General features: G+C 46.0%; 1 protein-coding gene across 3 annotated transcripts; it reads right to left on the bottom strand.

The window, feature by feature from the left end:
• Positions 1-1,320: 1,320 nt before the first annotated feature.
• Positions 1,321-25,756, bottom strand: N4BP3 (NEDD4 binding protein 3). Of its 3 annotated transcripts, none has more exons than XM_081900299.1 (5): positions 9,315-9,600; positions 7,641-8,072; positions 5,053-5,589; positions 2,953-3,210; positions 1,321-2,485 (listed from the first exon to the last, which is right to left on the bottom strand). In XM_081900299.1, exons 2-5 carry the CDS (start codon positions 8,040-8,042, stop codon positions 1,916-1,918), a joined length of 1,767 nt encoding a protein of 588 aa, XP_081756425.1. In that variant the 5' UTR covers positions 8,043-8,072; positions 9,315-9,600; the 3' UTR covers positions 1,321-1,915. The 3 variants fall into 3 exon arrangements, with proteins under 3 accessions (XP_081756425.1, XP_081756424.1, XP_081756423.1); XM_081900298.1 differs by lacking the exon at positions 9,315-9,600 and adding an exon at positions 8,469-8,855; XM_081900297.1 differs by lacking the exon at positions 9,315-9,600 and adding an exon at positions 25,613-25,756 and having other exon boundaries at positions 1,322-2,485.
• Positions 25,757-26,304: the final 548 nt, after the last annotated feature.

Below are 26,304 nucleotides of genomic sequence, written 5' to 3'. Positions count from 1 at the left end.
AATCCTTTCTCCATCATCTCAGATTGCAGTCCAGATAAAGGATTAAAATGACTTTCCACCCTTGAATTCAGAAAAATGCTTCAAGAAGATTCCCTTTTATCACCACCCCCTACCTACCCACCCACCCACCTCCCTACCGAAGAAACAGGCAAGAGAGTCATCTCCATTCTTGTCTTATGCATGGCCCCATTTCTTCTCGCTGTTCTATCTGGCCTAGGTTAGACTGCAAGAACTGGTTGTGGAGCAACGTAAGCATGTGTATTGAACATTAATTACAGTATAAATGCTATGGTCAACAATAGCAGAAATGTAGGGGATGCTACAGTGGAAAGAGAAAGCAACAAACGTGGAGCCAAAGGTGTCAGGCAGATTTTTATTCCAGGAATTGCCAGGTAGAACTTCCATTTCAGGACTCATCACTCTGGCCCAGAACCTTCAAATCCAAAAACTGGGGCACCAAGCAGCAACAGAATAGAGGGACAGAACAGTCCCACCCCCATTCTCCCCATTGCCTATGGAGAAACTGGCCCAAGCCCAGATGACCCTGCCTGCCCTCTGGATTGATGAGCCCAATTGGTTTGGCTTTCAGTGAGCTTTTGGACCAGACTTACACATTCTGGAGCTGAACATCTTGTCACTTACAATACAAGGCACACACAACTGGAGCTTCTAAGACAGGCACAGCATGAGGACCAGCAGTGGAGCAAGCCAATCGGGTGCCTGGGGCAGCGCACATGCCCTGTGCCCAGGGGCACCACGAGCCGGAGCAGGACACTCCGCGGGGCCTCCAAGGAGTCTGCCTGCCTCCTCCCACTCAGCCGCCCTACAGCTGAGGGGGAGGCGGTGGGCAGACTGTTTGGGGTAGCATGGAGCCTGTGGGTGCCCAAGCCGCTTTGTCACTCCCAGGAGAGGTGTGTGGCTCTGGCACACTGCAGGCCCCGCAGTGAGTGCCGCCCCACATTTTGTCACCCCCCTTTTTTCATTCCTCCGCCCCTGATGAGGACAAGCCAGGTGGAGAGTAAACAAATCCTACAGGGCAAGGCTCATGCTGAGGTGGGTTTGCGCTCAACCTTCTCAGCGGGGGAAGAAGGGGTGTGTGGTGGGGCAGGCGGCCCCTGGTGTCACCACTGAGGGGAGAGACAAAATGCCAGGCAGCACTCACCACGGGGCCTGGGAGTGATGCGGTAGCTTGGGCGCCCGCAGGCTCCACACTACCCCAAATGGTCTGCCCACCGCCTCCCCCTCAGCTGTAGGGTGGCTAAGTGGGAGGAGGCAGGCAGACTCCTCAGAGGCCCTGCAGAGAGTCCTGTCCTGGCTGGCCCTGCCCCGCAGGTGCAGGGCACATGCGCTATCCCAGGTGCCCGATCAGTTTGCTCTGCCGCTGGTCCTCGTGCTGTGCCTCTCTTAGAAGCTCCAGTTGTGTGGGCCTTGTGTTGTAAGCTTGCCCCGCCGCTGCTTCTCAGCACAACAGGCCAAGTCTCAAGTTGTGAAGAGACACAGCCAAAGCTCCACGAAGGGCTCACTACTTGGTGGCACCATCATTTGCACATTCTTCTTCAGACCTTTTCAAGAAGGGCCACAGCTCCCAATCATGGCCGTTCACATTCAACAATAACAAGCCTTCCATCCTGACAGACAGTGCCAGTGTGGGCACAAAGCAGGACACAACAGGAAAGCATTCTGCCCTCCAAGACAGCAGTGACAGGGAGGCAAAGGCCTACCTGGACGGACAGAAAATGCCAGGTGCAATGCTGGGATTCCATTCCATGGACAGCAGCAGTCTTCAAAATCCTCTATGGGCGAGGTTAACCAGCCCTTTAGTTTAACCACTTCTTCTACCAAAACCCTAAGGTCCATGCTGCTATGTGGTACCTCTCCCCTTTGTAATTCCAGCACAGAGCCCCTTGCATACTGTTCAGATCTTTGAGGACTCAACTCTTTCAATCCAAGGTGGCTCCGAGCTGATACTTCTGGGCTCAGCTTGGAACTGCCGGAACTCACTTAGCTGCCTCTCCAGTGTCTGGTTCCGGTAGTACATCTCCATATAGCTGGCCTGAATCTCCCGCTGATAGCGCAGGACTTTTTCCTTCTCCTTTTGCCAAGTTTTCCGCTCCTGCTCAAAGTTTGCAGCTTGTAGCTGGGCCTGGCGCCTCTCGCGCAGCAATTCTCCCCATAGCCACTCAGCGCCCTCTGCGCTCTCCCCCTGCATCCCCTGACTTTTAGAGTCATCTGTTTCACAACCCAAAAAGTCCTGGCATGCTTGCATGGGAGAGTCCCGTGGAGGAACAGGGGAGCTGCGCTCTGGCAAGGTTTGGAAAGAGTCCCCCAATTGTGCCAGTTGCGAGTCCTTGGCTTGCAGCTCTGTTCGGACCTCCCGCAGCTGTGTTTTCAAGCTGAAGATTTCACCCAGTTTCTGGGCTATCTCCTCCTGGGCATCTCGGAACTGCTGCTTGAGCAATGAAATCTCTGCAGTCTTCTGACAGACCTGTCAAAATAGTACATTAGGGTGAGAACAGGGGATAAGACTAGACAAAGAGAAGCAGTGAGCTGTTGGATCCTGGGTGCTGCAGCACAGCAGAGGGAAAGGGTTGGAATATTTCCAAAGGACAATGTCATGCCCACAGCAAAGTCAACCAAGCAACAACAAAGACCAGAGAGAAAGGGAGATGTTGGGAGTTGCTCAGATAGGATTGTGAACATAAGGCTTTGCATGTGAAAACTTAGTTCTACAGCTTGGCAAGAGGGAAGCAGTAGCCACAAAAACTTTGCCAGCTGTCTAGTAAGAATTGATCTGCTTTGCAAAAACACCAGCGTTCAATAGAACTGGCAGCCTCCACTCCCAGATGGGGATGCATGGACACCAGTAGAACCATGAGCATGCTGAGGAGCAAAGAAGAGCCAGGATCACAGTGGACATTGGCACCGTGCTCTGTATGGGTTTCCCCCACTCACCTCCCACTGGGTCTCCTCCAACTTGGGGCTCAGGCGCTCTGCCTGTTGCTGCTGCAGCCTCAGCTCCTCACACTGCCTCTGCTGAAGGTCCAGCTCTTCTTGCAGCCGTTTCTTTTCCTGCTGCGCTTTGTAGAGCTGCAGCTGAAGTGCCCGCTGGCTGCGTTGGGCCTGTTGCATCACTTGCTGCAGCTTGGCTACATACATCTGCTTCAGTTCATCCAGCTCATCCATCCACAAGCGCTGTTTGTCCTCAAACATCTGTCAAAAGGAGAGAAGATCATGGAGGGGTCTTACGTCAGCCCTTGAGATGAATGGCCAAATTCAGTTGGCAAATCAGTGGCTTTTCTCAGTCCAAAAGCTATCCCAATCCAGAAAGCTCAGGCTTTCTATGGAAGGGAAATCTATTCTACTCTAGGACTCATTCTTTAAATGTCTCCGTTTAAGTCCATAGCATCACAAGGTAAAAGGCATAGCCAACACAGTACCCTGCAGATGTTGGATTCCAAGCCCCCATCAACCCCAGCCAGCATGGCCAATGGTCATGGATGATGGGAGTTGTAGTATGGAAACATCTAGAGAGACCACATTGGTTACCTCTGAAAGGATCCAGATAGCAGAACTGGGGAGAGTCTACATCCTGAGATTCTGCTGCCAGTCTGTTTATAGACAGGACTGGTAAGAAGAGCTAGCACTAGCCTGCTTCAGAATAAGTCAGCTCATTTATAATCAACTTGAATATGCATGACTGTATAAACTTAATTAACATATGTTATGATTCAGAAAAGAAGATTTCCATTATTCACGATGTGTAACTCCTTGGCACTTTAAGGATGGTAGAGCAAAACACAGTCCAGTGACAGCAGAACTGCCAAGTCATTCTGTCCCCAGAGCATAGCTTGACACTCAGTAAGACTGCATGTTCCAAACAGAAGATATGGATGGGCAGCAAAACCCTGCAATATTATCTGAGCAGTTCACTTTTTCACTCTATTGTGCTCTCCACATCATCAACAAAAAAGAAGACTTTCAAAACAAAACCAAGTAAAACAAAAAGGGGCTATGAAGCACCATTTACCTGACAGCCTAGGGAGGCTAAGAATTCCTTCAAGGAAATCAAGCAGAAAAGTTTGCCCCCAAAAGTAGTTGTTTAATATTTTAGACCACACAAATTATTCACATAGGGACAATTGGGCAAGTCACTTTTATGAACATAATTGCACAATTATTTTTAAACCCCTGCCTGTAACACAATTTGGCCATTGTCTTTCACTGTGGGGAGTTCAGCTCCCTTGACACTGGTGCTGGGACCAATGTAAGATAAGATGTTTTTCAATGATCATATACATATAGTAAAATAAATAAAATCAGACCAGGCAGAAAAATTGGAGCTCAACTTCTCAGCTCTACAGTCTGCTCCACAGAGGAGATCCCTCAGCAACACGTATTTCAATATTACCCATTTCTGTATGGAAAAGCTTCACCACGACGATTACATGCTCTACTCCTTCCTTCCTTCCACTGGCACACACGGTACATCACACACATCTCCTATGTAAACTGTTTTTTCTTTCCTCTATTTCTGTTATATACTTAATGAGGAATGTGCAAGGAATTCTTTAATTAAATTTATATCCCACCCTTTCTTTCAAAGTAGCTCAGGACTAGATTGGTAGCAGGAATTGGTTCCAGATAGGAGTGGAAATCAGACACTGAGAGTCTTGCAAATAAGCAGGCTTGCAATGAAGTACTGTTACTAGTCCACCTGCCCCAACATACCCATGTTAGTAATCTGTATGGCGCTTTGAAAGCCTGAAAGCAGTGTAGGAGCAACCAGCTTTCTTACTCCATAGAAAAGCTTCTCCATTGCCTTGAGGCCATTCTTATTCACCACAGGCATCCAGGAAAGTGGCTACTAGCAAGCCTAGAGAAGGGTGACATGGCTGACAGTGATGTATGTGGGATGCAAATTAAGGATCGGGTGCTTTAGGAACGGAAGATGATGCAAGATCCAAAAAAGAGAAGGCAAAATAAGGAAAGGGAGAGCAAATTGTAGTTTCCACAGGACCAAATAAGCCCATCCTGTGGTGAAAATCCACCCACCTGTGTGAAGGGATCATCATTCTCACTCAGATTTCTCTTCAGCTGGCGGAGCTCCATGCCCTTCTCAGTCAGCCGGTCCTCGAGCTGCTTCACCACATCTTCCAAGGAGTATGTGGGTTCATACGGAGGGGGTGGTTCCCCAGAGCTCTGCAGGCGGCTGAGGCTCTTGCAAGACAGAGGTGCTTTGTCTACAGCCAAAGGGTCCCGTGGCCCCCGAGAAGCCCTGTCTAAGGAACCGCCAATGTGGTTGATGTGGCCTACGGAAGCACTGAGCTGGGTTGGAGCAGGTTTGAAACGGGGAGTGTAAGTGGGGAAGCTTTGGATAGAGTTGGTGCTCTCGTCCAGGCTGATGGTGTGCAGCAGGTGGCTGCGGAGAGGGCCGCGTTGCGAGGAGCTGCTGGTACTGCTCTGGGTCAGCAGCGTGTGCAGGCTCCCGTTGCTCTTGGACAGCTTCTGGCCTTTGGCTGATGACAGCCCCGGCATGGATAACAAGCTCTTCCCAGACACCACCTTGAAGGCAGAGGGTCTTATCCGACACTGGAAGGAACACAAGAGCCATTAGCAGGTACATCAGCCCATGAGCAAAGCAGGGATGGAAGGAGGTCAACATGTTCTTGCCACAATTTGTAGAGTTGGTTCTATATAGCAGGGGTGCAAAACAGCAGGCCTAGGGGGCAACTGTGGTCCTCCAGGTCTCTTATCTGGCCATTGGGACTCTTCTCAAGCCACACACCATTCCTCAGCCACACCCGCTACTGGACCTGCCTCAAGGATGGAATTCAATATAGCGCTATGGTGGAATTCAATATGGTGCTCAGGTGAACATTCCATCAGCACATGGAATTCTCCCTGTGCAACAATCTCCCCCTCTTCTCCCTCCACCCTGACCCCCAAATCTGATTTAGGGGTTGCCCCAACACTCTGGAGCAAATCTGGGGAGGCGCACACCTCACACAGTGGGGAGCGGGAGTCCCATTGTGCAAGCAGAAGTAGTTCTGCTCATGAAATTATTTCTTTTAATACTGCTCTGAGTATTGAGAGAAGCGGAAGCTGGTGTTGCGATGGGGCCTGTTCAGAGTAGCCATAGGCAGTGCACAATGGCCGGTAACAACATAATGAACCCACAGCGGCCAAATCACATTCTCAGATACAGTACAAACCTCTCTCTACAGAGAACAACCCTATCCTGGAAGACCCCACACCAGACTACATGAATCTATTGGGAATGATTTTCAGTATGTGTGACTTGATGCTGAAGCTAAAGTGGTGAGCCTGGGTTGTTGTCTACTGTTCGTTCATCAGCGTTGCCAACACTCGGAGCTCAGAAGATACCAAACAGATGATGAGGTGCACTCCCTCATCAGAGAAGACTATTTTCTCAGACAATGCAGATCCATTTGCACATGCCTTGGGAGTACAGTGGTACCTCGGGTTACATATGCTTCAGGTTACATACACTTCAGGTTACAGACTCTGCTAACCCAGAAATAGTACTTCGGTTTAAGAACTTTGCTTCAGGATGAGAACAGAAATCGTGCTCCGGTGGCAGCGGGAGGCCCCATTAGCTAAAGTGGTGCTTCAGGTTAAGAACAGTTTCAGGTTAAGAATGGACCTCCAGAACAAATTAAGTACTTAACCCAAGGTACCACTGTACTCATTTTGCTGCATTAATAAAGTGATGGTTATTGGGGGTGGGAAATACTGCCCTGAATGTTTTTGCTTGGCTGCAGCGTGTGCTTGATTGAAATTGATAATACTTGTCGCTTGCCACCTGGAAACTAGCCACCTGCACAAAAGTAAAATTCACATTTGTTGTTGCTCTGCCCACTTCTGCCTCTGGCCCCACCCAACACTGGCATGTAGCCCCAAAAGGATTGCAGCCCTTGGTCTAAAAAAGGGTTGCTGCCCCGTTATATAGATTGGTTTTCCCTACTGATCGCCCCTCAACTACTTCCTCGTTCAGATGTTGAAGATAAATGGCATAGGCCTTAAAGAAGAACAAGTTTCAGGCCAGGGCAGCCTACTTCTTTGACCAAGGAGGCTGGGCACTCCCTGGCCAGCAGCAGCAGCATACTGGAGACGATGTGGAATTTGGTGGCCATGAGGCCAAGTGTATCCTAGGGTCCACCGATAGCAACAGTACAGCAACAGTAGCCAATCTAGTTGTTCTGTCCACTATAAACGGCATCTCCTTAGATCTAGGTCCCTCCGGGTCCATTAGCTCCTCCTATGCTCCAATGCAGTGGTGGAGAACCTGTGCCCTGCCCCCATATATTGTTTGATTACAGCTCTCAACAGCCCTGACCGTTGGCTTTGGCTAATGGGAGTTAGAGTCCAACAACACCTGGAGGATTGCAAGTTCCTGACCTCCAAAACACCCCATTAATCCAATATCCCCACATCACACACTGCTGGACCCTATGTACAGCTAAAGGCTTTCTGTTTCAACACATGAGAAATACTGTAGAAATACTGGTGGGAAAATGCATTGGATTTATGCCAAGAAGCCCCACCCCATTCCCCTTCCAATCAGTCTCTGCCAATAAACTCTCTCTTCCTTCCTAAAACCACACCCCCAGCTTGCTCACCTTGTCAAAGCGTCCTCGTTCAGGCAAGGAGCTTTTGGAGAAATCAGCTGCCCGTTGATTGTCCCGGAAATACCGCTCGGGGGACTGGTTCTCCCGGTCACTCTCATAGTCCCGTTTAAAGCCACCTCCAGATGACTGGTGCTTCTTCTCAGCCCGGGTGTCCCGCTTGCCCCCATGCAAGTAGCCAAAAACTTCACGCTGTGACATTCCTTTCCGAAGCAGCCCATCTGGCTGACGCATGCCACGCAGACCTCCCGGAGCAGTTGGCAAGAAATCCTGTTTCTCTACTAGGCTGCCCACGCTGCCCATGCTGCCGTCGTCAGGCTCAGAATCCAGAGAGTAAGGATCAAAAAGACAATTGCCAGGGTCACAGGTCACATGAGAAGCCTGTGCTGTTGCCATGGAGATTTAACGACAAGCGGAATGCCAGCACTGCCAAAAGAAGTCACACAGGCACACAAGTTATTGATATGTTTGTTCCCACCAGCCTGTAGGGACAGCAGGCTAAAAATCTATCCCAATCCATTCCTGTCAGCGAAAGGTCCTCACACCAGTTCCTAGTGACACCATGCTAGGAAACAAGTCCTCTCTTAAGCTTTGGTATTCAAGCACACCAATAGAAGCCACTGATATTACGGGAGGGGTAGGGAGTCCAGAAGCTGTTGTTGGCCTACAACTCCCATCAATCCTGACCAGTGGCCTTGCTAGTTGAGGCTGATGGGCATAAATGCCCAACAACATCTGGAGGGCTCCAAGGTCCCCACCCCTGCCCTACAGCTAACTATGGGCCCCGTCTCCTGTATCCCTTTTACTGACCTATTTACTCACCCAGCCAGAGCAGAGTCCAAATGCGGGAGATGCTTCAGCATGAAGAAGCAACTCCCAACAAGGAGGCAGGATCCACCCAGACCTGCTCCTCACAGAAGCCTAAGTTATTCTCCTCTGATGACAAGCTGACTCCCATATCTAGCTCCTCCCCCTGCCTCAGGCAGTAGGGTGGAAAACGAAAATAAACACGCTGGATGGCAAAGGAGGAGCTCCAAAACTGACAATACTTGCGCAGCTACCAGTTATTCTCTCACCAAGGCTTCTGCAAATCATTTCCTTATTTTAGCCGCCAATAAAATAACTCTTGGCAAGCCTATATTGGGCTGGAGAACCTGTGCTTCCCCACCATCTCCGGCCAATGCAGTTGGACTACAACTCCCATTATCCCTCACTATGCTGGCCACGGCCGATGGGAGCAAGAGTCCAACAACATATGGAGGGTGCCAAGCTCTATACATTATATGCTGGTGGCAGCCTCTACTGTCCCTAGGAACATCCTGCTCCAGTGATGATCACTGATAGCCTTCCCTGGCCCACTTGGTCAACTGCAGTCAGAATCCTATATAATAAGACTTTGCTGGTAGCATATTTTTGCGGCTTAACATGCCAGTCAGAACAGGACATGAGTCTGGCATGACATTTGATGGGACCAAAATGAGGAAAGGAGCTTCCTACCAGGATTCAGCCTTGGTCTGTCATATTGTAAGAGTGATAGTGATGATGCAACTGCAATTTCCCTCTCACATCAAACAGGACCTTTATTTTAGCTCTAGGCTAGTTAAGTGTACAGTCTGATGTTCAGCTGGTTAACAGGCGGGAAAGGAAGGAAGGAAGGAAGGCACATACCAGATGCTGACATGTCAGCTCCACCATTGCCCTGAGTTCCAGCCCTCTTGCTGTGTGTGGAACCACTGACACCTCTCCCTCACTGAGGTGTGCTCTTGCTATCATGTGGCCACTGATGGCGCTTCAAGAATATGCTAGCCCAGCCTCACAGTTCAGCACTCACACAGCATGACCATGTACGCAGGAAGGTAAAGATTCAGCATTGCCATGGAACCATGGATTCACAACACTTTCTCTGTCTTCATTGCCACAACCTAATGCTTGCCAGCTTCCATGGGGCAGATAGGCTGGCCATGTGTCCTACTATGGCAGGCATGTCCAAAGTCCGTTTTAGGGACCTAATCCGCCCCCCCCCCCCGTGGCAGTATACGTTCTGGGGTAAAAATCCTTTAAAAAGTTCAGCAACTTTGGGGTAAAATTGTAAAAAATGCTCAACAACTTCAATCCTAAAAAAAATTCAACAACTTTGGTTGGCCCTCATGCATGTTCACTTCATCAAATCTGGCCCTCTTTGAAAAAAGTTTGGGCACCCCTATGGAGAGGACAGTTCTCTATTTGGGCTGTCTGGTCAGAATCCAGTTTAAAGATAAAGAACCAAGGGGAGGTGTTGTCTTTGAAGTTGCCCCTCAACAGTGGACTGAGAGGCACACAGGTCACCTGGTCAATCTTTCCCACTATGGATGAGATAGATATATTGTACTTTTACCTAAAATATCAGTTCCTTCTAAATCTGCATCTATACATATGAATTAGCACATACAGATTTACTACAGGTTTGTATGGGGGGTTTTTTACCGCTTTTTGGTAAGGTTTACTCTTTCTTGGTGATGTATGAGTGGGCACTCTCAGGGTAGGATAAATCTCAAGACACCTAAAATTCAGAAATGTCACCAAGTTTCTTTATACAGTACTTGTCTCCAGACCTAGCTGGCAGAGCTGAACAGTAGAGAAACAAGCATATATGACTTGCTATTTTTGCCTCCTCATAGAGGCAATAATATAAGGAGTAACAATCCTCTGTGTCCCCTCTAACTAAAGGCAGGACTCGTGTCTTAAACTGTTTGGTGATTTCTCAGGGCAAGAACTGAAGTAAGTATCTTGGCACAGATTTATTCTGATGAGGCAGCGTATCAGGGAGCTAAATTGGAAACATGCTCAGAGATGAGCTGGAAGCACAAACAGCTGAATTGGAGGAAACCGGAAAAGATATTTGGGAGGCAAGATGGGCAGGACAGCATCATTTCCTGAGCAGGTGTGAAGGCTTTGAATACTCGGCATTACTAGGAGGGAGCCTGAAAGCCTGCTGTTAACTGTTTGCAAATGAATGTTTGGTCTCCCAATGCCACAGATCAAGGTCTGGTTTACACATGAAGCAAAATAAAGGTGAACTTCTGACAGCAGGTAGAGAGCCATATTTCCGAATGCTCCCAGAAGTCCAACAAAAACTCCCTGAGCAGAAACCAGCACAGCAAGCAATAGGCTAGACTAGTCCTGATAAGATAGTTTCCTACACCCAGGGATTATTATATCTTCCCATCTACTGTTTAAAATGGTGTTTGTTTGTTTGTTTGTTTGTTTGTTTGTTTGTTTGTTTGCTTGCTTGCTTGCTTGCTTGCCTGTTTGCTTTAGTTATTCTTTGGGTTATGGGCAAAGAAATATTAAAACAAGAAAAAAAATACAAAAAATAAATGCAATACAGAAACAGCATTAAAAGAGGCAGCAACATTTCAGATAGGAAAACAAATTCCAGAAAAGAAAACAAGCACACATACAAAAGGAGGGGGGGGGAGTAGATAAAGAAATTAAAAGCGACAGATTTTAAAAACCTGTGAGAATAGGAAAGGGTTTTGCCTGGGGACGAAAAGACGTCTAGCTAGGCAGCAGAGAGAACCTCTCTGGCAAGCCGCTACTGAGCAGCCCAGATTTTTTTCATAGTCACCTGTTGTATCTCAGCTGTGCTGGCACTCGGAGAAGGATCCCCATTGTTGATCTCGGAGTATATAGGTACATAAGGAGGGAAAGCAGTTTTTCAGATACTGCAACCCCAAACTATGAAGGACTTGGAAGGTCAGAATCAGCACTCTGATTTGGGCCTGGCAACACGCTGGGCACCAGTGTAGTTGGCATAATAGGCTCATAGTACCCAGCCCCAAATAATAATAATAATAATTTTTATTTATACCCCGCCCTCCCCAGCCAAGACCGGGCTCAGGGCAGCTAACAACCAATAATAAAAACAAGTTGATTAAAATACAATTTAAAAGATTAAGATACAACATTAAAACATTAGGATGCAGTCTCTTCATAGGAGGAGAAAGGAAAAAGAAAGAGGGGGAGGGAATCAAACTGATTCTAAGCCTAAGGTCAGGTGGAACAACTCTGTCTTACAGGCCCTGCGGAAAGAAATCAGATCCCGCAGGGCCCTGGTCTCATGAGGCAGAGCATTCCACCAGGCCGGAGCCAGAGTTGAGAAGGTTGAAGCTAATCTAACTTCCTTAGGGCCCAGGACCTCTAGGGTGTTGCTATATGTGGACCTTAAGGTCCTCCGTGGGGCATACCAGGAGAGGCAGTCCCATATAACAAATAGTACTCTTGCAGCTGTATTCTATACTATCTGTAGTTTCTGGACCATCATCAAAGGCAGTCCAACATACAACACCTCACAGTGACCGAATTAGGTTACCAAGACACACCAAGATCACTGAAGCCAGGCTATCTCTGTCCAAGTATAGTCATCGTTGGTGTACCAGTCAGGTAAGCTAGCAGAAGGCACTAAAAGATGGCAGAAGGCACTCTCATCCTCTGCATGAGTAAGCCTAAATGCCCACTGTAAGAGCTCAATGCACTGATTTGATGTGATTTATTATATTTATATAATATATTTCATTCAAATGAATCCCAAAGCGGCTTACGAACAATAAATAACAATAATATGATACAGCACAATACATCACAAATACACCATAAACAACATAGAATATTTAACAAATCATCAGGAAAACAATTACAATTCATAAAACACTTAAATCATCAACTCAAAAAATAAGCTAAACATCACAAAGCAAAAATCATAACCCAGGGAGGGGGGGAGCTCTATTCTACACTTCCATTTATTCATCGGCCTCTAAGAAGGTAATCTCAATATTCCAGTTTCCTACCAAATTAGGGCTGATTTCTTGAATTGCCCAGGGCAGTGGCTCTAAGAAGGCTAGCACCTCAGAGCACTCTCTGCACCTCCATTTTAAACGAGCTTGCTGCTAAATGTTCATGCTCTGACCCTGCAAGATAATGACCCTAAGCACTGCCGGCTCATTAATTATCAGATAATGAATCAGCCCAACATGCTCATAACCCTGAGTCAAAAAGCTGCTACAAGGATGGAAGCACAATGTTAAAGGGGCTTTGCCAACAGGTGCCAAAAAGGGTCCACAGTCAAACTGGCAACAGAACCCGGGACTCCACATTCCCTCTTGCAGAGGCCAGTAAGTCAGCTCCAGTCATATCAAGTAGATCAAGGCAGTCCCAAAGAGGAAGGTTTCCATGGCAACAGACTTCCACACAGCTCATTTATGTTCCCACATGTACTGATAATATACAGTCTGTTCAAAGTAGGCTTGTGGCAGAGAGCCCGCCCAGCTTTAACAGATGTTGACACAGTTCTTGCAGAGGAGTAAGAGCTCTCCACCCTTGGTGCACATAATTGGGTCCCCAGTGCACATGACAAAGGGTAGCGACAGTAGCTAAAGGCTCATTATAATGATCCTATCCCATGTTGACTGGCAGATAGGATGGGGCATTTCAATAGATGTCCCAGAGGATTTGGTGTCCTAGATTCCTACACAGTGCCAAGACTCTTGAAACTTTCCTGGCCTAGAGGCTCACACCCCATCTGAATCAGGAGAGACTGTGCATGCCCTGGACCAGAGTGTGGACTTGGTAAAGGCCAAAAAAATGAGTCTGAATCATTGCAAGATGAAGATGCTGCGGGTAAGTGGTTCCCAAGTCTCAATAATGGGACAGTTGCCTTCCTATTGGGTTGTACTCCTGTAATGGAGCAGGTTTGTAGACTAGGTGTGCTCCTGGATCCAACTCTGACACTAGAAGGTGGTTCCCAGATACAAGAGAGAGGGCAGTTGCCCACTCTGGATAGGGCTGCACTCCTCCTGAAGGAGCAGGTACATAGTTTGGGGGTACTCCTGGAACTAACTTGGTGGCCTCAGTGACTGGGAGTTCTTTTTTTGGATGCCCACCAAGTGTGGCAGTTCCTGATTAGGGATGACCTGGCTACTAAATTCCATGTGTACTGATAACCTCAAGACATTGTGTTTCATCCAGAAGCTTCAACTATTGTGGAATGTTCTGGCTAGACTGGTGATAGAAACAGACTACCACCAACACATGACAACGGACTTAGAAGATTTGCACTGGCTTCCCGTCTGCTACCATGTACAAAGTCCTGAACGACTTGGGCTCAGGATACCTTACTGACTGCTTTACCCCTGCGGGACTTGACATCTTTCCGCAGGGCCTGCAAGACCAAGTGTTCCACCAGGCCTTTGGCCAGAGCACAGCCTGACCCCCTCCTTTGGCAATCCTCACAGAACTCTAGCCCAATAGTTGCCATTAATCCGATTTGAATTGATTTTATAATGAAATGATTTTAGAATGTTGTATCATTTTAATGTTGTTAGCCGCTCTGAGCCCAGCTTCGGCTGGGGAGGGCGGGGTATAAATAAAATTTATTATTATTTTATTCTTATGTCCTAGGTTGATCAGTGAGATCATCCGGGGAAGTGTGGTCCCCCATGGACCAGAAGCACAACTCATGTCAACAAGAAGTCATGCCTCCATTGTAACAGACTTACTCTAAGGAACTCCCTACCATTAGAAATTAGGCAGGCACTGTCCTTGCTAAGTTTCAGGTGTCAGGTTAAACCATGAATGTTGTTCTAATGTTCTCCCCTCGACAGTGGTACCTCTGGATGCGAATGGGATCTGTTCCGGAGCCCCGTTCGCATCCTGAAGCAAACACAACCTGTGTCCGCACGTGTGTGGGTCACAATTCACCGCTTCCACGCATCTGCGTGATGTCATTTTGAGGGCCTGCGCATGCGCGAGTGGCAAAACCCGGAAGTAACGTGCTCCGTTACTTCTGGGTTGCTGGGGAGCGCAACCCAAAAATATTCATCCCGAAGCTACTTCAACCCGAGGTATGACTGTACTTATTGTATCTTGGGTGTTTTTATTTCTGTAAGCTGCTTTGAGACATATGGTGAAAAGTGGTGCATATGGTTTTAAATAAATAAATAGATGCTGGGGTGACCTTCATGGCTAGGAGTGCTTTTTTACCAGCTTTGGTTGGCAATACAGCTATGGCCATTTCTGGATAGCCTGAAAATGGTTGCTTATGCACTGGTAGCCTCCAGGTTGAACCACTGCAAGATGTTCCATGTGATGCTGCCCATGAAGTTGGTTCAGAAACTGCAGATCGTGCAAAATGCAGTGGCTCAACTGCTCACTGAGGCACACTATCACCATTGTGTTATGCTGTTGCTGAAAAAATTATACCCACTGCCAATTAGCTACCAGACTAAGTTCAAGGTGCTGCTATACAAAGTCTATAGAGCTTGGGACCAGAATGTAAGAGTATATTACTCCTTATATATGCCCAACCAATGACTGCACTGTGAAGAGAAATGGACTTCTGCATATGCCATATAATCAAGAGGGCCATTCTGTACAATGTAGGAACTGGGTCGTTAGAATGGCAGCACCAACTCTTGGGAACTCCATCCATACTGTTTCTATCAGACAGACACCACCTCAGTTATCTTTTCAAAGTCTATTGAATGCCTTCTGTTCTTCAACAAGCCTTTGCAGTGGATATTTTTATCCCACTCAGTATCTGCATCAAACTGAAATTGTTTTTATATTTGAAACTATGTGTGTGTGTGTGTGTGTGTGTGCGCGCGCGCACACACACACACACGTATTTATTGTTGATGTATTTATTACTTTAAGATATTTTATAGGAAGTAATTCACATACAGAATGGAATAAAATAAATATTTCCTAATACCGCCTTGTTTTGTTCATAGTAATTTCATGATTAGCTAATGGGGTCATTATCTTTTATTGTCATGTTGTTGATACTATATGTGAAACAAATTATTGAATGTTAACTGTTTTTTGTTATATTTTGAATTGTTACAGGGCAGCAGTGATTTCTAGCATATCTTTTGTCATTTCCTAGGGTTCTAAACCACCTCAAACACAGTAATTTGGAAAGGTGGCATACAAACTGGAATAAAATGAAGTTGGGCTGGTTCACATGGATGAACCTGTTCAGGTAGCACTAGGACTGTGACACATTGAATCTGTATGGAAATTCCTCAGTCAGACCTGTCATGCCAACTGGGATGGAAGCCAGTTCCTGCCAGATCTCTTTCTCTACTGTTCAGTTCATAGTCTGATGTCCAATGACTCTTCACCGTTCTCTGTCTTCTGAAATGTTTTGTGGGCATCATAGGGCTCCACCCTTTTCTTGAATTTGCTCCATGTAGTTCTATCCAAGTCCTCATCTAGTTCCTTTTCCCTCTTAGCTTCCTTTCAATCATCTATTGAAGGATCTCCCATCTTCTACAATATCACATTGGACTCTAGGACCCTTAGGAAAAGCACAGTCATACTTCTTCAACCTGCTCCAAATCCATCCAAATATACCTTCATTCACTTCCTTCCTATTCACATTCTTCTCCAATACAAGCTTCACATTTTGTTTCTTCCACTTGGCCTCTTGTCTATGCTTCACATATAAATATATGAACACATAATTTTAAACTTCTGGATATATTTCTCCTGCCAGATATTCTCTGCTCAGTAATGCTCTGCTTTATAACAAAAAGCTAGGAGAAGCAATGGGTCCTGTTGGGATGCAAAAGTGAGAGGGAGGTGGATTGACCATGTAGGTTGCCAGAGAGCAGAGGTGAGCAAAAAGGGCTAGGCAGGCCATGCAGGAATCAGGTTAATGGGCATGCAGCACTCCTCCTGACTGGCACAGATGTACCTGGGCACAAAGAATCATAGAATTGTAGAGATGAAAGGGACCCCCAGGAACATCTAGTCCAAACCCTGCAATGCAGGAACACGCAGCTGTCCCATACGGGGATCAAACCTGCAACCCTGATATCATCAGCCCCACACTTTAACCAACTGAGCTATCCCGGCTGTGCATGGAGGGTGTCCCCTCACCTTCCCTAGCGTGGAGTTGCACCTTGGATTTGAACCAGGGACCTCCAGCCTGCTCTTCTGCAGCCCCAGAGCTCCTGGCATCTGTGCATGGTTGTTCAGACTGAGGATGGGAGGAAAACAAATGCCCCATGGTGTGTCTACTAACTGTCTGTTCCTCTTGCTCTGTGGTACAGTGGTACCTTGGGTTAAGAACTTAATTCATTCTGGAGGTATGTTCTTAACCTGAAACTGTTCTTAACCTGAGGTACCACTTTAGCTAATGGGGCCTCCTGCTGCCGCCGCGCGATTTCTGTTCTCATCCTGAAGCAAAGTTCTTAACCCGAGGTACTATTTCTGGGTTAGCAGAGTCTGTAACCTGAAACGTCTATAACCTGAAGCGTCTGTAACCCAAGGTACCACTGTATTTGCAGTGTAGGTTCAAGCCTTGGAAACTCACTCTCTTTTGCTCCCGATATACGGTAGCTTTTTCCTTCCCTCCCCCTCCTCCCTCCCCACTGTGTGTTTGTGTGTGTGGCTAGGCTTACAAAAGATGAGCATGGCCATATTTGCCCCCTCCCTCTAGTGGGCTCACACTCTCATATCCTGCTTCCCAGCCCTGTGCTCTATGCAGTGAGTCACTGAAAGTTGCTGCTGTCAGCAAGTGTTTGTAGCTAGCTGCTTTTGTTACACAGCTCAACCCCTCCCTTGGGCTGCTTGGCCAAAGAGTTTTTACCTCCCTACCTGAATCTTTAATCCCTGTTCGCAGGAGGGCTACACTTGATATTTGCAAGCCTCTTGCCCAGGAAATTACTTGGGTGCTGTGTAGTCACATTGCCGGCACAATCCCTGATTCATAGTGGGCAGTGCCAGTTTTCCCAGGAATGCTGGCCCTGTTTGATGTCTCCCTTTCTAATGCTGCTTTTGTTTTTGTATTTGTATTTGTGTGTGTGTGTGTGTGTGTGTGTGTGTGTGTGTCCCCAACTTGATAAATATAGGATATGGGGATGTTCCAGCAGTGCAGTGGTGGTGCATTCTGCCCCCCTCGCCAAAAAAGAAAAGAAAAATTAAAGCATAGGATTGCTTTGCCTTAGGGCTAGTTGCAAACTGATTAAAGGATACTCTCACCTAATTTTTAACTGACCTATGAAAATCTCCAACACAGCTCGTATCTAAGTATCAGAATTTAACCAAGATAAATTGGGCAGCTATACTATAAATGGTAACTAGAGCAAGAATAATTGGTGCTACATAGGTGGAGGAAAATAAATCCTTCAAGCCTTAGGGCAAAATTCCATCACATTATGAAAAATAGGGGTATGACATTTCTGAGGTATATTATCTTACAATGTGTGTGCTTTGCATGACTTTTCACCTCATTTTGAAATGCCAGTGATTGCCAGAAGACTGGGCTAAATTGGCAATTCTTGTGGAGATAAGTGCTAAAAAAAGAACTGAGGCGAGAGACTGGCTTGCTGAAGGAATTGCCAAGAGTCTAGCCTCTGCAGACTTCAATAACATAATAATTTTGTCACACACTGGAACTAGTGATTCCCTGTAGGATCAGACCCCCTTCCATTTATGCCAATACAGTATACAAATCTATGGTGAGAGAGACCTCACTTGTAATAGCGGGCAGTATTCAAAGCAAATGCCCTCTGCAAGGATTTCCAACTGCATAAGGAGACTTTCTCCAAGTCTCACAGTGGCCAACCAATTCTTGAGAGTAGGATGTGGACTAGATAGGCCTCCTTTAGCCTGATCCAGCAGGGTTCTTCTGATGTTCCACTAAGTATTTGCAGCAATCGGACAAACTGGGCGAATCTGTAATGTAATACAGTAATAAATTGACAGTGACAGACGGATAATACAAGAGGTCAGGGCTAAGTCAGGGACATGTAAATGAACCAGGCTCAAAGTTGAAGCAGGCAAAGTCTGGGAAACTGAAGATGGCTTTGGATACTACCCAGAATTACTGCTGGGGGGAAATGTATGAATAACTTACACATCCTCTTCCATTCTGCTATGTGCTACACAGGTATCCAGCTTATACAGCTCCTTTTGAAGATGCTAGTTTGCTGTTATTACTACTACCCAGAAGCATGGAAAGAGTGTTATCTTTTCAGTGCTCCAATGCAACACCTGAAACCATCCATAGTTGGAATCTAGAAGCGATGCATGGGCATGTTCTGTTGTAGAAATAAGGGTTTAAGGCAGGAAAGGAAGATCTAGCAGTGCAAGCGATAACTGCAACAAAGCACACATAAGAGAGCAATGCAAGGCAAGAGATGACGGGGGATATTTGAGATCTGGAGGCACATTACCGTAAGGATGCAGTGGTGGCTAAATGGACATGGTTCTTGTTATGTACTGAAGTTCTCACCCTGGGCCAGCAGGGGAATACTGTAGATAGTTATGCAAATGAAGGATCGAAAGTGACATTCAGTGATTGGATAGTTTTAGAAAGTTGTTACAGTAACAAGGTACTAGAGCTCTATATAAGCAGGCTGACTGAGCCCTTCAATTCAGTTCTGTTCTGGCATCTGAATAAAGAAGAGCTGTTTGAAGAATTGCTGTGTCGTCTGATATGTTCACCCACAACTTAACAGTTCTTGTCCAATTCTCAGAGAGTAAGTCAGGCTCAAAGATTCCTGACACTAAAAGCTGAAACTTCACTATCCAAACACACTAATACAGTACACTGGTACCATTCTGGAAGTCCATTCCAAAACCAAGGCGTGCTTTCCCATAGAATGTAATGCAAAATGGATTAATCCGTTCCAGACTTTTAAAACAACCCCTAAAACAGCAATATTTAAGTTTACTATCTAACAAGACCATTGATCCATAAAATGAAAGCAACAAACAATGTACTATAGTCACACAATCAATCATTCACTAGCTGAACTGGGTTCCACACAGTCACAAAAACAAAACAAAAAGAGCCACAAAAACAAAAACGCAAAATAAATAGCAAAAACAGACAGACCTCAGTGTAACACTCAAAACCAAATAGTGGCACTCAAATCGGAAATGTAACACTCAAAACGGAAGTGTGGCACTCAAAACGGAGTATGTTCAGCTTCCAAAAAAAGTTTGCAAACTGGAACACTTCTGGGTTTGCAGTGTTTGGGTTCCAAGTTGTTTGAGAACCAAGGTGTTTGAGAACCAAAGTACCACTGTACTTGTGTGGGCTGTAACATTTCTGGGCCAAGGAACTCTTGGTCTCTCCTGAGAATGTCAATGTTAATTTCATTTCTCAAAAAAGAGAAGGCGATAAGCTTCATGGTGTGAACAAGTATTAAAAATGTGACTGCAGTTTATGCCAAGACTCATAAACCAGAAGGCAAATTAAGAGATTCCAATATGTGGCTGTCACCGAGAATGACTTTTAAATCAGCATCAGATTTTTAGAAGCTTGCTGTGATTCTGAACATCTGAAGGAGACCGTGAATGTCATAAAAATAGAAAAGGCCTCCTGGATCAGACCAAAGGTCCATCTAGTCCACCATTCTATTCCTAGTAATGGTCACCTAGATGCTTCAGGGAAGCTGGTAGCAGGACAGCCCTCTACTGTTGTTTCACCACCACCTCCAACTTGATTTCAGTGCTATACATGTTCTAAACTTGGGAGGTTCTATTTATCTATTGTGTCCATTGATAATCTTTCACCATAAATTTGCCTAATCCCCTTTAAAATCATTATGTAAGCCTGTGGCCATCAACACACCTTATGGAAGTGAATTCTACACTTCGTTTGAAATTATTTTATTTTCTCTGTTCTGAATCTACTGGGTGTACTGTGAAACAATTGGGTGACCTCAGGTTTTAGTATTATGAAAGGGAATAGAGGGGGATCACACTATCTAATCTTTCCACGCCACATATTTTTTCATAAATCATCTTTTTCAAACTGATGTAGTACCATAACTTTACCCCTTTCCACAAAGGGTGGCATTTCAACCCTTGATAATTTTGATCACCCTTTCCTGCACTTCTCCAGAGATCTATGATTTCTTTTAAGAGATGGAGCTACCAGAACTGTAAAGTTCAGTCAATATAACAGCCCAGACAAACTTTTTCAACCAAGTCAGTCCCCTCTCATCAGTCATCTAATGTGGACCATCTAACGTTACAGATTTCTTCTCCAGGAGCCACTGCATGGAGAGTGCTCCAAGAGCTGTTTGCTATACCAAATGCACTTTCATGCAGTGGGGAGACGGGGTGGGGGGAACAGGACAGTTGCTACATGTGCAACCATTGTATACATTTTGGGAAGCCACACCCAATTGCAGCTCTTCAACAAGTTTGCACACATTTTACAGTACAAAAGTGAGAGCATTAGGCACAAGACCAACACCCTGAGAGCTGGAGAGTCTTATTCCATGTACTGCCCGTGCAAACTGTTCAGTTGCCTCTCCAAAGAAGGTGAGGCAATGGTTGGAACAAGGAAGTGGCTCATGTTTCCTGTATCCTTCTAAATCTAAAAATAGCAATTTCACAGGAAGCAGCTTGTGAAACCCCCGGGCAGGTAAGGTTGACTATGTTGGGGCATTCAAGGTTAGAAGCAATACCCAGACATTCCTTTGAGTATAAGTATTCTCAGACTTGGCTTCTGCACTGATCAGCTCTCCTTCAAAAAAGGAATGCATGCATCAAAAGAACTGCTCAACCGCTACACCAGAAATGGGGAAACTGTGGTATTCCAGATACAGTATTCTTGGATTCTAAACTCCCATCATCCAAACTCATCATAATTGTCCTGTAAAGAAGCAAAACAAAAAACAAAACAAAAAACCACATACATAAGAGCAGGCATAGGCAAACTCGGCCCTCCAAATGTTTTTGGGACTACAACTCCCATCATCCCTGACCACTGGTCCTGTTAGCTAGGGATGATGGGAGTTGTAGTCCCAAAACATCTGGCGGGCCGAATTTGCCTATGCCTGCATAAGAGGTTTGTTTTTAAATGACCTGCAGCTATGGTGAAAGCATTTTCTAAAGCTGACCTCAGTCTTGCTTTTATGATCTATATACCATTCAAAACAACAGGATGACAGAGACTAAAACGGTATGAATTGTATATATCTTTACATAGCTAACAATCTATACTGCTCAGAAAAAGAATGGAGAAAATGACTACTAAGATATCCCAGAAAGAGAATGCTCTGTTCTGAAAGCCAAACATGTATATACCAATGATTCATCAAGAACTATTAGACTTTGGAGATTCAAGAAACAAAATCGCCGTCTTTGTAAATTGAATCAGACCACTGTATATTCTACAGTGATTCTTCAAGGTCTTCAAGTAAGCAGACACTTTCCCCATCCCTTCACAGGAAATGAGATCCTGAGATTCTTTTTGACTGGAGCTTCAGCAATCTGAACTGGGACCTTCTGTACATGAGCAGGTGCTCATATACTACTACATTATGAGATTCCTTCCTGGATTTATGGCTGCAGCATGCCGAACAGAATCCGGTTCCTGAGGCAGAACTTCAGGAGTTCTCATTTTTAAGGAGCTTTCTAGCATATCTTTACAGAGGATGGAGCGTTGTGTTCTGTTTAGCCATTAGTCATCCCCACATTTCCTCCTACCATGACATTGCACTTGGCGAAAGACATTCCAAATTCTGCAAGACCTCAAATCTTGCATTTTTGATGGGGTTTCTTCTTCTTCTTCTTCTTCAAATAAACACATTGTCTAGGTTCAATTCTGTGCTGTTAGCTTCATAATATTGGGTGGGAGGGGAGGTGGGTGCAAAAAGAAATAGGTCTGTCCCGAAGACCACTGTGTTTTGCAGCACACCATTCTCGAAGGAGGGAAGTGTCATCAGCTTCATGTCTGTACGTTATTTATTTACCTATTGCTATAATGCATCATATTATTAAAAGCGACAAGATAAAGTCAGATGGGTAGCTTAGTGTGTGCCTTATAAGCCCCTGGTACAAAGCAACAAAGTGCTCACTTAAGAGCAAGACATGCAAACTCAGGGGCATTATGAAGCTCTCGTTTGAGTTTACAACCCCACGAATTTGGCTTGGATTCCTTTGTCAAGACTCCAACCTTTACTGTTTGACTAATATTCTGGGACTTTTTACTACACACTTCAAATAGAATCTGGTAAGGCAAGTGAAGAAGAAAGTGCCGCCATATGAGCCACCCGAACGGCGTGTGATTTGTAGTAATGAAAGATAAATGGCCTGCTGGATGCAAGCCAATCTTGTTTCTGATCTGGGTTATACTTTGCTTGTGGCTGGATGATGTATGCCTGGAGATCAACAAAATAACTTGCGCAATGTTGATCTTATTAGACTTTCAGGGTTTGGTTACGTTGGGAATTTCCCCCGGTGATCACTGAGCCTGGGGGCTATTGTGTTCCCCTGCAGTGTGTGGCGTGGCTTGCAGTATGAATCATTTCAAGCTATTTTTGCAGCGTACCCACTCTCTGATCCTGGCAAACCCTGCTCTGTATTTTATAGCTTGATCTGCAGGTGGGGGTTGCTGATGCTGGTGGACGAATGGTCCTGCCTTTCCAACCTCTCTAACTTGATGTTGCTGATAATAATGTGTTGTGAAGGTGGGGCTTGACATACATCTCTAGGACTGATGTCAAGTTGTTCTACCACTGGCAAAGGGATTCCAGGGGTAATGGTAGATGTCTATAATCAGCTCTGATAGGGATGGATGAATTTGTCAGTTTTGTTTTGTCTAGGTTTCTTGTTTTCCATGCTTAAACTCAATTTGTCCTATTTCCACAACAGTTTGATTTTTTTTTTTAAGTCAACACAAAAATCTGTACTTTTTTGCACATTTCTCCCAATAAACACCTTTCTGTGTACATTTCTGCCCAACACATGCATCTTTGCTGGCAACCTTCCCTAATACATTTTGGACATTATTTTCACTAATATACACATCTGTGTACACACTTTCCCTCAATATACGCTCTTCCTTTATATGCATTTTTTGGCTGGAGAACAGCATCTCAAATTCAGAGATGTGCAAATTTGGAAGAATAACTGTCTGCTGGTTTGCCTATTGGCTTGAAAATTAGGTAAATTTGCATTGGAATGTGAACTGAAGAGATGTCTCCCTCATCCCTAGTCCTGGGTATGTCCTACAGTGTCCTTCAAGGTTTCATCTTGTCCCTTCTCCTATCCAATTTCCATGCTGTGAAGATCTGGAGACAGGTGTTTTCAACATGCTGATCACACTCACTCAGTTTTTTCCTTCCAGATCCTGTGATCTTGGGCATGATTACTCAATGACTTTCAGATACTATAATCTGGAGGGAGGGTAGATACATGTCACTCATAAACATTCAGGATTCCCTGGTTGTTAAAGTAAAACTTTACAATGTTAACATTTATGAGGATGACTTTTTTGAAGGTGATCACAAGTGGGAGGGGGAAGGTCAAATATTCAAGCCAACCACTGGCTTTATATTGTATGCCGCCATATTCATGTGTTCGGTGTCCAGTTACAAAAGGGACTGGAATTTTTGCTCGTGGGGGTCCATAGCCCTTCAGGGTGGTCTCTTCTAACAATAGGGTTAGTCCTAGCAAAGGGGAGCAGTCTCTTGTGCTGGCTTCATTCAATTCACTCTAGTTAACAATCTCAATATGTCACTTGCATTCACTGGTCACACAGTAGGGGGTCTCTGGAAGGAATGCTCTGCCTGTGCTAGGCAGGAGACCACAAAGGAAGAGAATGATCACCTTCATGGTTCCTTAGAAATAACAGGCCAGAAGAAGTGGCGAAAGGATAACTTTCAATGGAGCTAGTATAGCACAGAAGGGGATACATATAAAAAATAATCATAAACTTTGTATTCCAGATTAATTCATCCAGATTATCTGCCACACCTCAGAGCCATGCTCACAGACCACACCATGCAATTCCAATGTGCGTAAAGATTAGTTTCAATAATTTAAAAAGTTTACTCCTTTGTTGCTTTTACCTCCTTGGCTGAGAGAGCAGTGGGGCTATCAAAGAATAAAAAGTGGCACTTCATTCCTTTTAGATCTGGAGCTGGTCTCACTCTCAGTTAACAGACAGGATACTTTACAATTCAACTGTTTCCCAGCTTTTACTTTATTTCCAGGGAGCACTTAACGTGGGTGTTCATGTAATACCGGTAAGAAAGAGCACTTTAACCCCAGAAGTGTGGCAGACCCCTGTCTATCCGGGAGTAAACTGTCAGGGTGTTTGATGGCCAGAAATATGTAATGCGAATTGCTCAGATCTTTGCCACATGTGATGCTTGTCAAGTCCTTGTACGGTTTTTGTTTGTTTTGTGTGCTTTTTTAATTTCAAACACAAGCACAAGTACATGTTCCGGTTTATCCAGATCTACGACTAGGTAGAAAGCTATCCCAGAATGAATGTCACAATGTAAAGTTACCCGGGAGGCAACCTCTGCACTGACATAAGCTCCCAGCACGGATCGTAGATATCCCCTACCATCATTGCTACCACGCAGGCAAGCGGGAAAGCATTCTACTGCGCAGAGCCTCTCTGCTGCGCAATTCCCAAAGAACGACGGCGCTCACCAATAAAAGGATGCGCCTTTCTTTCCAACACCAAGTCGCGGGGTAACCATTCGCCTTCGCCGGGGCGAAAACCTGCGGCCCTCTAGCCTGATCTTCACCACCGAACTCCTTAGCTGCGAAGCCCGGGGCAGCGTTACGAGACCGGGCAGGGTTTCCCCGTCTCTGCGCGCCCCGACGCCTCCATTTCCAGTCCAGCAACACTCAGACTCCGGCCCCATGAGCCAGCCACCCCGTCCCAAGGGAACCCTGTTGAGCCCGTCCCAGACCCCCCAAAGGGAAGACACGCTGCTCGCTCGGGGCTGCATTCGCAGACGATCGGGGAACAACCACGTGTAAACGAAATGAGAGAGGGCTAGATCCATCTCGGTTTCAGACCCGGGAGAAGGAGGGGAAGCAAGCGCCACTGTCCGAAAGCGGATGAGAACAAAGAGCCACCCGCCAGATGGACAGGTCCCTGCCTTAGCCGGGACCTGGGACAGTTTCCCCGAGGAGAGTGGCGGCCAGCAGCGACTCACCATGATTGCTGCCTGCAGCTTGATCCCCGGCTAGACTGGGCTGGACTCCATCCCGCGACCTCCTGCTGCTGCTGCTGCTGCAGCCCCTCGGTCGGCTCTTCCTTCCCTCGCTGAGATTTGAACACCCCACTGCAGGCAAGGAGCCCGGGAGTCTCTGGCTGCGCCGCTGGGGAGGAGGCAAAACCTGGTCTGGATCCGCTCGGCATCTGCGCCTACCCACGTAACAGCGAAGGGAGCAGTGGCCCTCGCGGTGCTGCGGCAAGAGCAATGGCAAAGCGCGGCCTGGATTTCGCAAACTTGAACCTCCCAAACCAAATGGGACGCAGGGTAAAGGCAGGTTCAGTGGCCACTTGCCCTGGGTGCCCTCCCACTGACTCAGGTAAAATGGCACCTGCGTAAGTGGCTAAATTGTCCCCCGAGACCAAGAAAAATTACACCTTTTGAGATGACGAATGCGAAAGCATGGAATTATTTCATGAATACGCAGGAAGCAAATTCGGAGCTGGGACATCAAGAGCAAGCGATTGCAGCCAGAATCCATTACTCTGGAAAATCCGAAAGGTTGGGATGGTTGCCCACGGGGACTCTCCAGGGAGCAGAATAGTGCAGGGGCTGATTTAATTAAAAACAGGAAATTGCTCTTCCTAGAATTTAAATTATAGCACTTTGATAAAAGTTTGCTTGCAGGTTTT

Source organism: Podarcis melisellensis (genome assembly GCF_964234715.1).
Source record: "Podarcis melisellensis genome assembly, chromosome: 2".
NCBI classification, from domain to species: Eukaryota; Metazoa; Chordata; class Lepidosauria; order Squamata; family Lacertidae; genus Podarcis; species Podarcis melisellensis.
The sequence above is the reverse complement of the archived record's forward strand: the minus strand, read 5'-3'. Positions and strand labels throughout refer to the sequence as shown.